At 55.1% G+C, this 13,992-nt stretch overlaps 1 protein-coding gene across 1 annotated transcript; it reads right to left on the bottom strand.

The window, feature by feature from the left end:
• Positions 1-5,870: 5,870 nt before the first annotated feature.
• On the bottom strand, positions 5,871-13,961 carry GRASP (general receptor for phosphoinositides 1 associated scaffold protein). Its single transcript, XM_003790397.3, has 8 exons — positions 13,632-13,961; positions 11,536-11,585; positions 9,870-9,924; positions 9,665-9,767; positions 7,974-8,067; positions 7,805-7,871; positions 7,533-7,599; positions 5,871-7,056 (listed from the first exon to the last, which is right to left on the bottom strand). The coding sequence occupies exons 1-8, from the start codon at positions 13,872-13,874 to the stop codon at positions 6,572-6,574; spliced, it is 1,164 nt and encodes a 387-aa protein (XP_003790445.1). The 5' UTR covers positions 13,875-13,961; the 3' UTR covers positions 5,871-6,571.
• Positions 13,962-13,992: the final 31 nt, after the last annotated feature.

Below are 13,992 nucleotides of genomic sequence, written 5' to 3'. Positions count from 1 at the left end.
TCCTTTCTTCACGACTGTGCAGAACTTCAAACCTTTGTATAGCTGGGGCTGAGACCAACATTTACATATTCCAGTCCTCACGTCAAGGAAAGGAAGGGGAGGGCGAAGAGATCAAGGAAGGTGGGAGACCAGGAGGCCCGGAGCCGGGACGGCGAGGTGTGGCAGTTCGCGAGTCTTCCCGGCAGAGGGCGACGCCGCCCCGCAAGTCCGCCTGGGCCACGCCCCCTGCTGGGACTCTCCGATCGAGGGAGGGGAGACTCTTGAGAGTAGGGAGCAGCGCCATGAGGCTGCGGTTTGAGAGGCGGCTGCCAGCGGGAAAGTGAAGGGCCGGGCTCAGAAAAGAAGCGGGGAGCCACAGGGGAAGGTGTTGGCGTCCGGGACAAGGTCAGGAGTGCGGGGGCGCCGCGCGTCTGCGGCCGGGCGCGCGAGCTGGAGGAGCGGAGCGAGGTGGGCGTGTGCGAGAAGGTCCCCGCGTGGGCTGGGGGCGCGGTGCACGGCGTCTCAGGCACTTCCTGAAGCGGCGGGATTTGCTGCTCCGAAGAGGCGGTTACTCACTCTGGCACTGCCACCTGCTTCCCTCCCAGCTCCCAGGAAAACACAACCCATGTCCTCATCTCCGCTCCCGCTCAGCTGGTGGCGGCTGCATCCCCAGGTTGGAGCCTGCCTCTGCAGTTCAGCCCTCAGCCCCTCAACCTCAGGGTTGTGGGGAGGATGGTGCCCAGCTGACTCCACTAGCGTGACACTCCTTACCCCCACACCACTTCATAAAGTCCACAACTTGAAGGTCAGCCTTGCAGCCTTTCGGGCAACGCGCAGAGTTCCAATCCCCAGCACTACCACCAGTCTGATCTCTCCATTCTGACCCCCAAAACTGGTCTCCATCCGAATCCCTAAGCTCTGACCGTGTAACTCCCTGCCCTCCCCTCAGCCTCTGCACCGACTACCCCGGCTCAGCCCCAGGTCGGGGATCCTCTGTAGGGTCCCACCCCATTCCCAACCAAAGTGGAGACATCCATGCATCCACCTGCTGGGTCGTTCTACAGCTCCTGGTTTGTAGGGAAGATGGCCATCATCCATACCAAAGCTTCTACCCTGAGGCAGAAAGTGGTTCCGGACTAGAGGGAGGCTTAGGTCCTCAGCTCCCCCAGGGGAAACCACCTCAGGAGGTGGGAGGCCAAATTCTGTCAGTATTTTCAGTTCCAAGGTTTTGTGTTGGAGCTGTCTTCCCCTCTCGCCCTCCTTACAGCCACCCCTTCAGGCCTTTCTTAGCCCTGCTCCACACTCTGAAGTCTCTAGAATCATCTTTCAACATCCTTTCAATAAAACCCTTTGGAGCAACTCAGGTGCTTTTGAAAATACCAATGCCCCTGCCCACCCCAGAACTCCCGGATCAGAATCCTGAGGGTAGGGCTAGGTCCCTACCAGATGTTAAACCTCCACCAGGAGATTCGCTGCTGTAGTTGGGAAAACACTTGTCTTGCCTATGTTCTTCCAGAGACCATGGTCCTCAGAGAGAGCACAGCTAGAGCCCCACTTTCGATCCAGTGAGATTTGGAGGGCTCCTAAAGAAGGTGCTACATGTCACTCTGGGGGGCTGCTGAACAGATCAGACCAGATGTGAGGAAGGCTGTTAAATAATGTTGTAGGGTGGCCATGGGGAAGGAGACAAAGAGGCAGTTTTTGCATGGTTTTTACTTTTTGTATAAATTTGTGCGTTTTCTTCTGAAAGGCCAAACTCCAGAAAGGGAAATTACCAAGGTTTAAGAGATCTCCTTTACACAAAAATTCTTCTGCTAGGCAACTTGGTGGTCTCCCTGCTCCTGGGAGGCCACCATATTGACACCACTCAAACCCCCATCTCTTAAATAAATAAGTAAATAAATAAATTCTGTGTCTTGCAGTTTAGCAAGTTTGCTTTTTCCTGCCCCTCCTCTAGCTTTCAGACAACAGGGCAGAGGAGGTATGTTGGTTGAAATCAGTTAAGTTGAATGTTCTAAACTGTGTTCATTCATTCCTTCACACATGCCGGCCTTCGTGAAATCTATGCTGCCTAAATACCCACCCACTCAGTGTCAACCACAGGTCAGGACACAGAAGCAAATGGGATAGGGCTCACGCCTTCTTTCCGGAGCCCACAGTGGGGGATGAGCAGAGGCAATGGGGAGCAGATGGGATGGAAGGATGTCAGAACACTTCAGAGAAACGGTTGTGGCGTTTAGAGGAGGCTCCACTTTGTAAGAGTGTGGAGCAGGGCTAAGAAAGGCCTGAAGGGGTGGCTGTAAGGAGGGCAAGAGGGGAAGACGTTCGCAGATTGGCTGATGGGAGAACCCCGCTCCTGCCCTCTATCCTCGAGGTTCAGAGAGGTGCAGTGCTCGCGATCACCACCAGGGGTCAGCGCACTGCCCTACTCCGCAGAGCTACGTCGCTGGGCTATTGTACTCTAGCCAGGAGCCCTCCGTGGTCTCTCTGCCCTGGTTACAGCCCGTGTTCTTTCTCTCTCACGTCCCTGAGCCCATCACCTTAAGGTCATTTCATCCGTCACTGCAGAACCAGGAAACATCCCAACCAGACAACCTGACGTCTCTCTTGACCTGGGGAATCCCACAGCCTCCCTCATTTCCCCAGTTTTGTGGGTGTCTGGCTGGTGGGCAGAAAGTGCCGCCTGCTGTCTCACCTCTTCTTCTTCTGCCAGCAGCTCCAGCTCTCTGGTTTGGTCTCTAGGGTATATGGGAGTGTCCATGGGTTCACTCCGTCAGACAGATTTTCTCACATGTGCCAGTAATGCTCTCTAAGACAAGCCCTTACTGTGTGGCCCAAACCAAGTCCCGAGAGCCTTCCCCTCTCCCCTGCTCTGAGGGGATGTTATCTCTGCACTCCAGGACAGCATCCACACGCACTGACCTCTGATCTCTCTGGATCATGCCCTCCTCCTTTGCTCTCTCGCAGAACTCTGATGCTGCTCTTTCACAGTACCCCTCCCCACACTCCCACCTTTTCTCCCACAGGTGAGTCCCACAGCCTTGCAGACTCAATAGATTCCTCTCCAACTCTTTGACCTTGTCCTCACACCCATTCCTCCTTCCTCTGGTCTATGGGGATCTCAGACCAGAACCCCATCTGTGGGGCCATGTCCTTATCCCATCACACACAAGACCTGGAGTGGAGTTTATTCTCCTCCCCTGGAATTGGTGGGGACCCCTTCTGTCCTGGCCTGGGGGAAGGAACTCCTCAGAGTCCCCTGAGGCTTTGAGAGGAGCAGCAGGCTGGTGGGAGGCAACAGAGGGGAGGCAGGGTAGAGGGAATACCGACCACACAATATTCTAAGTCTCTGCTCCTCTTCCCATCCACCCCCACCCCCTCCGCCAAACACGATCCCTGGGTTAATTTTTAGCATTGCAGCTCGCACATTAGTCACTCCCTGTCACCCACCTACACGGCAGGAGGCTGCTGTGCTGGTGCCGTCATCTCATCAGCTGAGAGGTGGGATCCAGCCCCACCCTGGGTAACCCTCCCCCTGGGTGCACCAGGCCAGCCAGGAGCCCCCATCGAGGGAGCATTGACATCACCCCCAAGACTAGCTGCATGGCAGCGGGTGGGGCAGACTAGTGGGAGAAGGTTTGGAAATCTCCTCTGGGACCAAAAATCCAGGAAAACCCCACCCTTACCCAGTAAGGTGCTAGTCTATGCCCAAGCATTTGGTCTCCTGGCAGCCCTGGTCTCTGAGAACAAAGGTGTGAGGGCCCCTCCCCCAGATCTGAGCCCCTGGGAGCTGCTGTTTGTCATCGCTGCATAGCAGCTGTTCAAACAGGGAGCTCAGGGAAGCTCCATTTTCTTAATCAAATATCCTCCCTTCCCAGGACTGGGGTGGAGGGGTGTGCAGGGCAGCCAGGTGCAGGTGCCCTGGAGCCACCCTCTAGTCCCAAAGGGATTTTGTGAGAAGGGCCCACAGCTGCTGGCTACAGATGGAGCAGAGGAGGGGCTGAGGTGGAAGGCGGCAGTTACTCCTATGCGGGCAGCCCCAAGGAGGCATGGCTCATTCAGCATGTTTCTTGAACTCTTCCTGCCTGCCAGGCTCTGTATTATACCCTGAGGTGCAACTTTAAAGAAGGCTGGGAGGTTGGTTCCTGTCCTCACAAAGGCAGGAGATAGAATCAAGAGTTGCCAACATAATTACCCATTGGAAGATGTCAAAAAGAAAAAAATAGGGATCTCTAGGTAAAGAATAATGGGGACAGAGAACTACTCCAGATCAGATCAGGGGAAGCTCTCTGAGAAGGTGATGATGGAGTAATCAGTCTTGCAGAGAATACTCCAGGCAAAGAGAAGAGCACTGTCAAAGGCCAGAGGCAGAAAGGGGCTTGGCTTAATAGGAACAGAAAGAATAGTATGGTTTAGATATAATAAGTGACATGGAAAGAGAAACAACTTGAGATTACAGAGAGAGGCAGGGACCAGGTCCCAGAGGGTCTCATGCAGGGCATTCCAATATAGTTGCAGAGGCTGGGTACTGCACAAAGGCTGGCTCCCAGGTCCTAAACTGTGGGGCCTTTGTGTCTACTGTCAACTCAAGAGAAAGGGATGCTTTTTTTGTGATTTGTCGCCCCAAGAGACAATGTGTTAAGGACAGGCCCATAGTAAAGAGTTTGGACTTTATTCTTTTATCCCAGGAGAAACCATAATGAGTTTAAACAGAGGAGGGTTGTGATCAATTTTTCCTTTTGAAAGCTCTGCTCTGACTTCTGTGTAGAAAACGGATGGTCTGGGGGAAAGAGAGGAAATAGGGAGTCCACCCCGGAGGCAAGTACAGTGGTACAGGAAGGATGGCGGTGGAGAGGTGGCATATCTGGGAGGGGGCCCACTTAGATTTCGCTTAAGCCACCCAGTATATGTTGGTAGAGCACTAGAACATGAGTCTCAATCCCAGGGCCACCTATCCCAGTAGCTTGCTTATGATCCCAGATAGCTCACATGCCCTAGGTCACCTCAAAGGTGGTGACCATGTCTTGGATATGACTCAGCACACACTCTATAGAGGGTCTACTACATGCTAGTATCAGGCAAGAAGGAAGCAGTGACTAAGCAAAAAAGGTCCCTGTGTCCTGCTGCAAGGAGCATGCATCCTAAGGGGTGGGGAGAGCAAGCAAAAATCAGGATCTGTAAGAGTCAAGACAATTTCAGATGATGGTATGTACTATAATGGAACTAAAACCGGGTAGGAAGGCCTCTGGGAGGCAGAGCTGAGGACTGAAGGAGCCGCCTGAGGGAAAAGCAAATGCAGGAACTCTGATGGGGGGGGTGGAGAGTGGGGGGGTCCTGAGGTGTACCAGGTACAGCAGTAGCAGCTGCACAAGGGCAAGGGGGCCCCAGCAGGTCAGAAACCAGTGCACTGGAGTTAGATCTCATTCTAGGAGTATTGGAAACTAGTGAATTATAGAATAGAGCAGTGAAGTGAGCAGTGATGGGGTCCTGTCACAGGTAGGATGGATGATGGCTAAAGTTGTCAGTAGATCTGTCTTCTGCCCCTCAGGGGGGACCTCAGATTGATAACAAAGGGACACAGGGCATACTTATTTCCACAGGGATAGTTAAGGACTTTAGATAAGCCTTGGCCACCACCTGCTATAGGTATCTGGGGAGGGAAGCTCAAGACATATCTAAACAAGAGGCCCAAGTTCTGAGGAGGGGTGTGGCGCCTCTAGTTCAGGCCCATACATGTCAGTTGAAACCTCCCATGCTATTTCCCGGACTTTAGGCTACAAGAAAATGAGATATAAGACATAGTGAGTGTGTGTTTGGGGGTGCTGCATGGTGGAGCCAGAGCTTTCCTGAGCCCAATCCTCCCCCTCAGGTAGTCACCACACTGACACAGATGCAAAATACCGTCAATTTTATACACTTTGTGGTTCAGAAGCGACAATATGCAAAATGGTGGAACAGTCTGTGCTGCCCCGACCCCACCTGAATATGCTGGCTCCTGTTCCCCAAGGGGCACAGAACTCAAGACCCCTGTCCTAGGACCCCATTAGTTTTATAGGCCCCTAGGAGGGTCCAAGCCCTTAGTGGCCAAGGCCAGGAGGGAGAGGGCCAGCACCTATGCCCCTGGGGCCCACTGGTCCACTGGGACTGTGTGTGTGGAGGGTAGGGAATGACCCACCATCGGCCATTTCTCCCCAAGGCTAAGGGCAGGGGGAGCAGGTAAAGCTGAGGAGAGGGCTTCATGGGACAGGGTCCCCCACTCCAGGGTGGGGGACTGTTCCTGGATACCCCACAAGGCACTACTGACCCCGACTGTACAATAACACACCCTATCTTTGGCCCCCAAACCTCTCTCAACCCCAAAGTTCTCCCTCTGCCCCGGCTCCCACTATGGTTTAGGGGAGGAAAAGAGAAGGGGTCTGGGGCCCCCATTCCCTCAGTGAGACAAGCCAGGAACCACTCAAGCCCGCCAGGGCTCACTAGGACCCTCTCCCGCTGCTCTGGACTCCTGGGGTCCTCCTGGCCCAGCACCCCCACTTTGCACTTGCTGTTACTTGGAATAAATAAATAAATACTTCCCCTGCCCACCCTGGCCCTACAGCTGGCTCTCCTCCTCCTCTAGGGAGCGATTGAGTCCAGGGATGAACTTGAGCAGCCGCCGGCGGAAGCTGCGATACTTGGTTTTGCGCAGGCCACACAGGGCCTGCTCTCGGGCCTCAGTCCAGAGTGTGCCTCCGCCGCCCCCGGGGCCTGCACAGCGCACACTGGCGCTGCGGCTCAGCGTGGCCCGCGACCCAGGGCACAACCCAGGATCCGGGGCCAGGGCAGTGCCCCCCAGGGTGCGGGTCGGGGGCGGCGGGGGTGGCAAAACCGGTGGCTCAGAGTCCCCAAAGAAGCATGTGTGGTAGACAGCGTCATCAGTGGCATCGCCCCCAGCCCGCCGGGCACACCCACGGGGACCCCCAGGCACAGCAAGCAGAGGCCCGAATGGCAGCGAGCCAGGGAGCAGGCCCGCACCATAGAGGCAGGAGCGCACCGACTCCAGGGTGTCATAGATGCTGGGATCCTTCACCACGAGGCCTGAAAGTGTGCAGGGAGAGCCATCAGGCCCAGGGCATAAGTGTCCTCTACAAAGGCATGAGTGCAGGATCAGAGTGCCTTCCCAGCAACCCTATGTGTCCCTGACAAGTAGCAAACCTGAGCCCCTATCCCCTGGTCTGCCAAACAGGAATCACAACTAAGAACCTTGGGAGGAGACTACTTAGGACACAAGAGCCTCAGAAAGGATGGAAACAAGTTCCTGAGCCCCAGTGTTCCCATCTGTAAAATGGAGCTGATATTACCTAGTGTCTAGATGAGTGTATCTAGTGCTTACTGGCAGAGGGCTATTGTAACCATAACTAACAATGTGTGTGTAGCAGCCCAGGAGAGGACTGTATCCAGAGTAGTAGCTCAACAAACCTTTCTTCACTTTGGAGATGGGACTAACCCACTAGCTCTGAGGGGGAAGCACAGGTAGGAGAGAACATGGCCAGTGGCATCCCCAGTCTACTCACCATGCACCAGCCGCTGCTCCTGCACCATTAGGGACCTGTATTCTCCCCACTTCTCATACAGGGTTTGCTGCAAGAGACAGCCACACCCCACTGTCAGGAGCTACCAAGAGGCTAGCAGGATGTGGGCAGAGTGAGGGATCAGGGAACAGGCAGAAGAAACCTTAAGGTTGAAGAAGGCACAGATACAAATAGTCTCCTAAAAAAGAGTAAGATCTGAAGGGCAGCGGCTTGGGAAGAGGAGGGTGGAGACGGGACTTCCTGGGCCCCCTTACCTTCAGGTACTGCAGGCGAGCCTCCAATTCTGCCTTCCGAATTGATGTCCCATACAGAGTTTCTAGTCTGAGGAGGTTGGAGAATCAAAGGCTGAGTGAGCCCACAGGCTGAGGAAACACCAAGAGGCTGAGCTCAGGAACCCTCAGGTACCACAGCACCTAGACGTACCTGAGAACATTGCCAGATGCCTTAATGATGTCAACAATCTCTCGATGTCGGATGCCTTCCACATTCAGGCCATTGACACTGGCGATTGTGTCCCCTGGCAGGCAGAGAGGGGTTCAGCATCTGCCATATGGGGCATGATGGAAGAACCCCAGCCCCCTACCTTAGCCAGAAAGGAGAAGGGTAGCAAGCCCCACGAATACTCCTGAACTCCCTGACTCCTCAGTTTCTGGGGACACCTCCTCTGATATCCCTCTTGCCCCATCAAAAACACAAACACGCTATCAGAACTACACCACTCTTCCCTGCCTGCAGTGATTACCAGCTTGTCCTGGGCTGGCACCCCAGCAGAGAGGCCAAGGAGCTCAGAGGGACTGGGCCCTCATCCACTCACACCCAGACCTTACCCTCATGAAGCTGTCTTCAAAGGTTGTACACTCCCAGGCCCCTGTGCTGCCCCCAGAGTTGATTATTTCTGTCCATCCCACACCTGTCATGAGACTCAGTCAAGACAGAAAGGGGGTGAGAAGCATCTGCCTGGGAACCAAGCCTGGGCTCAGGCATGAGGCCTCAGCTTCTGATTCCCTGTGCCACTGTGGAGCCTCCTGACCTCAGGCAGGGCATGCCACTGTCTCAGAGGGCTCCTTTCCCATTTATGAAATAGCATGGATCCCTGCTGTGGCTACCTCAGGGTCAATAGGGAGAGAGAGCACGAAACTCTTTGCAATGTTGTGATATACCCCTTGGCTACTGCTATGGCTTGAATATGGTCTGTCCCTACCAAAACTCAGGTTGAGGCTTCATCCGTAGTATAACCATGTTGAAAGGCGGTAGGACCTTTGAGAGGCCTTTGGGTCCTAAGCGATTTGCCCTTAGGATTAATGCTGTTTGCTGGGAGTGAGTTCTCACTCTGCCAGAATAATTAGATGCCTCAAGAGCAGGTCATTATAAAGTGAGCTCACTGCTCTGTTTTGTGTCTTTAGCGTTTACTTGCCATTCTTGTGGGTGCACCTGCCATGAAATGCTGCCCAACCTTGAATTTCCCATTCTCCAGGACTGTGAACTAAATAAACTTCTTTCCTTTATAAATTACCCAGAAAACAAACTAAGACAGCTACCAAAGGCTGTTTTGTAAGTGGCAAGGGTCTAAAGGTTTAGGAGCAAAAACTATGATAGAATTGAGGGGAGAGCAATGATACATGCAGTGTCCCTTCCCCTTCCTGTAACCTGGAGACTCTAGATTTGCTCGATCCTAGGGCTCCCCTACTGAGGCATCACTGCCTTATAAGAAGTAACATAGGTCCCCCAGAGTAGGCAAGGTGGAAGGCTGCATAGGCCTGACACTTAGAATCAAACAGATCTAGTGGAATATGGCTTCTTTCTCAGCTCCTGAGTAGGCTGATTGCCAGATTGCCAAGAGGGAGCAAAACAGTAGCACAGCAATATCCTCTGCTTGCCAGGCCCCAATGCTGTGTCCAGGGAAATCCGCATATATTATTACCCCCATTTTGCAGATGGGGCTGTGGAGGATCACACAGTAAATGGTAAAGTTACTGGATCCATTCTTTCTTCTGGATTTCTCAAACTAAGAGGAGGAAGGAGAATTGATTGCAGGAGAGATTTTTCACTCCTTCTGTTTGGGAGTAAGGTCATGGCCATTTCCCAGACCCCTGTGTTCTAGGTGCAGGCCCCACCTGGTGTAAGCCCTGCCAGCTGGGCAGGGCTGGACTCGTGAACCCGGCAGACAAAGGTCACCATCTCCACTCGCTGCTCTTCCCGGTGGTGAAGGCCATAGGTCTGTAACAAACAAGGACACCTTCAGCCGGGGAGCAGGATGGGTCTATCCATCCTCAGACTGGCCTTCCAACCCTTCATCCCTCTGGGCACAGCTTCTCCCACCTGAATCTCAAAGCCGAAGGTCTGGTTATCCTCCTTCTCCAAGGTCAGCACTTTCCTGCAGGACACACAGGGTCAAGACTATCAGGACTGAAAGGAGTGTGGCATTCTTATGGTTTGTACCTACCAGGAGGTCAAAGTCTAGTCTAAAATATTCCAGCAGGACTCATGGTTTCCAGTGACAACTCACTCTCATCACAGATTATGGGAATGTCTTTCCCATACCCAACTGCAGTCGCCCTCATGGAGCTATACAGAATCAGCCCAGCCTCTGCTGCGGGAGGGAGGCCCTGGGCCTGGCTAGCCCCCAGAGGGGATGGGCTGAGTTCTTCAGAAACACCAGCCCCAGAGTACCACTTACTGGCGAGCTGAGGCCCCAAATTCAGCCCCAGCCTGGCGCCTCCTCTGCTCTACAGCACTGGGGAAAGGCCTGATCCCTCCCCCTGAGGCCAGTCACGAGGCTCAGCCAGGCCACAGCTGCTCCTCCCAGTTGCGGTAGGGCCAGCCCACCAGATGTGAGGCTGGGGGGAGGGGAGGGGAGACTGGAGGCCGCCCCTTCCCGCACTGAAGGCCTGCCCACTGGATACAATGGTCTGGAGCTACTCCAGACCCTGGCCTGCTGGGGGAGTCCAGAGTTTCCTCTGCCCACTCCCACCCCCTTCCTTCCCGCCCAGCCAGAGTCAGAGCTCAAGCAGCCTCCAAAGGCCCCTTCAAGTCTCATAGCCTGAGACAGGCCCAGGAGACCAGGCGCCTCAGCTCCCAGCCTGACCCAGATATTCCCCCCAGATGCTGAGCAGCACCTCCCAGCTCCAACCTGAGCTCTTCTGCTCTCTTTGAACAGCAGGCCTTTCCCCCTCTGTGGCACTGGAAAAGGGAGCAGGGTGACCAGCAGTCCCACATCTATCCCGGTGTTCTTGGGTTCAGCAAAGGGCCAGATAAATATTTTAGGCTTTTTTTGTAGGCCCCATATAGCTGCTGTCATATGCTGCTTTTGTTTTTATTTTTTGCAAGCCCTTTTAAAAACATAGAAATGATTATTAGCTCAAGGGCCAAACAGGCCAATCTGGCCAGCTGGCGTGGTTTGCTGATCCATTTCAGAGGAAGCCAAGACTAAATCAAGGAGAGATAATGGGTGGAGAAGGGCAACTATGGGGTTCCAGGTCATGGAGTCAGCACCTACTTCTTCCCACAATTTCACTCCCTCCTGAGAGGGCTGCCACGGGGTGGGGAGGGGCGCAGAATGGGACTGAGATTTTGGAGGCAGAGGCAGTCAGATCTAAGCAGCTGGACATAACTTGGTGAGAGACTGGGCCAAGGGCCTTGCAGGAGAGTCCAGAAGGCCTAGTTAGGACATCCCCACAAACTTCGCCTACTTCCCTCACCTCCCAGTTCTGATGATCCAGATCTCCCCAGGGAGGGGTAACTAGCAGGGGCTGGGGGTGGGATGAAGAGTACCTAATGACTCAAAAGTCCCCACCTCCTTTCTCTGCCACCTCTTCACACAGCCCACACCCCCACCTGCCCCTCTCTCCCAGCAGGGGAGCCATAGTTAAAAGGTAGAGAATGACTCCCACTACATCCAGCAGGGCTGAGATGCTGTCTGCTCCCCCCACCCTAGCACCTCACCCTTTTGGACCCTTTTGGCAGGGGCTGGGTGGAGGTGACTCACCGCTGCTGTTCAGGACTCTGGCTGAGACTCTTCCAGCGGAATCCTGAGCCCTGGGATGGAAAACAGAGGAGAAAGAGCAAGTGAGAGGGAGTCTGTCCTTGAGCAAATGCTGAGAGCCCTACTCTAGGAGGTCCCTCACCTGGACTCTAGCTCTGGGCACAGCATCCACTTCCTGTTGCCTGTCTGTCCTTTCTCAACACTACACCTGCTTAGATGCCAATTGCTACTATTGTATCACTCCTTTGCTTTCTCCCCAGGCTATAATCCCACACCTGGGACTATAGGGTCAACCATCCCCTTGGGTTCCAGATGCAGGGATCTCTAAGCCTCCTGCAGGGGTAGGAGTGGGGGGTATTACTCTTGAATGACCTCCACCCCATGGCCCATGTCTGTAGGAGCTCAGGCCTTCCAGATTCTGAAACTTGGGGCTCTTTCCCAGTGGGATTCAAAGAAGGGCAGGTATCCAAATCCCTGTTTTCACCTATCAAGGTATTCTAGGGGCCCTCTAACAGTTGGGTATCTCCATCTAATTTCTTAGCCAAAGACAGCGTGGCTGGGGGTCAAGGGACTGGCAATCCTAGCCAGACTGTATAAGAACAGGAAACAGAGGTGCCAAGTCTTCTAAAGCACAGGCTATTTAGGGAGCAGCAATATATCCCAGCTCCAGGTGACCAGTTGTGCCCAGCTATGTCTCAGTCTCTTGACATTGTCTTACATTTTATTGCTCTCTGGGACCAAAAAATCTTTTAAGTCAAACTTGACAATAAGTCTCACTAAACTTAAGGACAGAGTTTGGCAGTTCTTTTTGTGGGGCAAAGTGGCAGAGCTGAAGTTTCCTGTACCTTCAGGGACCTTGATTAAACTAGTCTTTTTCCCTTTCTAAATTTTTGATCCTTGGAGAAAGCCCAGTCCCAGAGCAGCCTTATCCCCTCAAGAGCCAAACAGCCCAGGACCTTCAGGTCGGTGCCTTTGTTAACCCTTCCCCCAGGCTGCCTGGAGGCAAGGAGAAGGAGGCCCTCTTTTTCCAGAACCAAAGATTAGTCTCAAGGGAGGGGACAGTTCCCAAATGGACCAAGGAGGACGGACTGAGCAGCACAGAGAGACCCCTTTGTCTTTCAACCCGATTTTCATAAAATGCAAATTCTCAACAAGCTATTCATTGTGTGGGGGGGAGCTGGGGGCCAGGGTTGAAGGAGGAGGGCTGAGTGGGGAAAGGCCACAACCCCCTCTCTTTAACCTGGGTCTGAAGTCACTTCTCAATGCTCAGGTCCCCCGGCCAGCGGAAGAACCCGGAGGAGGGGGAGACTCAGGGTCGGGCGCGGCCCGCATCCTTCCTGCCCCACGGGCGCCTTGAGACCCCTCCCACTGCGTCCGGTTCCGGCTGAAGTTTAGGGACCTCTGACCCTCGCACCCCGCACGTCAGGGGCAAGGCAGCCAGCCCCATACCAGGAATCCTGGTGTCCCCTCGAAGAGTGTGCTCTCCGGAGTCAGCGGTGCCCCACGCACGCCTCAGTGTAAGAACGCACGCGGTGCGGCCGCTGGCTCACCCTTCCCACCCAGAGCTCTGGGACCCTCAAGCAGTCTAGGGCGAGCGGCCGGCCGCATCCCTAGCCTTCCCAGTTCCAACTGGAGAAGCCCGGGAGAGGAAGTCTTGGGGCTAGGGAGTCCTGGGGACTTCCAGACACCTGGGCACCGAGAGGCGGGGCATAGGAGCAGAAAGGCAGATGGAACGAGCAGGAGAAAGTGGGTGCTGGGGAAGAGTCCAGGAAGGAGAGAGGGAGCCAGACGGGGCGGCGACGCGTGGGGAGTGGAGTTGAGAGCCGCCGATTGGGGGGGTGGGGGGGCGGCCTGAAGGCGAGAGCCACAGCCTCCGGAGCAGCGGGGGCCGCCAGCAGGGACGCTCGCTCCTTCTCAGGAAGGGGCTGAGGGGAATCTATGGGGCTCGTGGCCGGGCTGGGAAAGAAGGTGGGAGACCCAGTGGATCCCGAGAATACTGTGAGGTCAGCAGGCACTGATGGGGGATGAAGGGGGTTGAGCAGGTCTCGAGGAAGGGACGCTGGGGGCCACTGGAGCTGAGTGAGGGTAGGGGGACTCACCTTTCGGCGGGGCAGGGTGCCCCCGGACACTGCAAGCGCGCGATACAGCTCTGCAGGGTGGTAGTCCTCCAGCGCAGCATACAGCTCGTCCCCGGGGGACCCAGAGGTGGCGGCTGCAGCAGGGGAGCCCGAAGCCCGGGTCGGGGCGGGAGCGACTTCCGAGTCCGGAGCCCGGGTGGCGGGGTCCGGGGCTGCCGCCACCTCCTCTTTCTGCTGCAGCTTCCTGAGTCGGCGGAGGGTCATGGCTCCGGCGCTGGGCGCCCCTCGGTAGCGGCGTTGGCTCCGCTTCGCGGGGCTGGCAGCGGCTCGGGGATGCCAGCCGGGCTGGCGGTGGGTGTCCTCCCTTTATAGGCTCCAGTAA

This window comes from Otolemur garnettii, unplaced genomic scaffold (genome assembly GCF_000181295.1).
Source record: "Otolemur garnettii isolate 467f Iridium unplaced genomic scaffold, OtoGar3 scaffold00043, whole genome shotgun sequence".
NCBI classification, from domain to species: domain Eukaryota; kingdom Metazoa; phylum Chordata; class Mammalia; order Primates; family Galagidae; genus Otolemur; species Otolemur garnettii.
The sequence above is the reverse complement of the archived record's forward strand: the minus strand, read 5'-3'. Positions and strand labels throughout refer to the sequence as shown.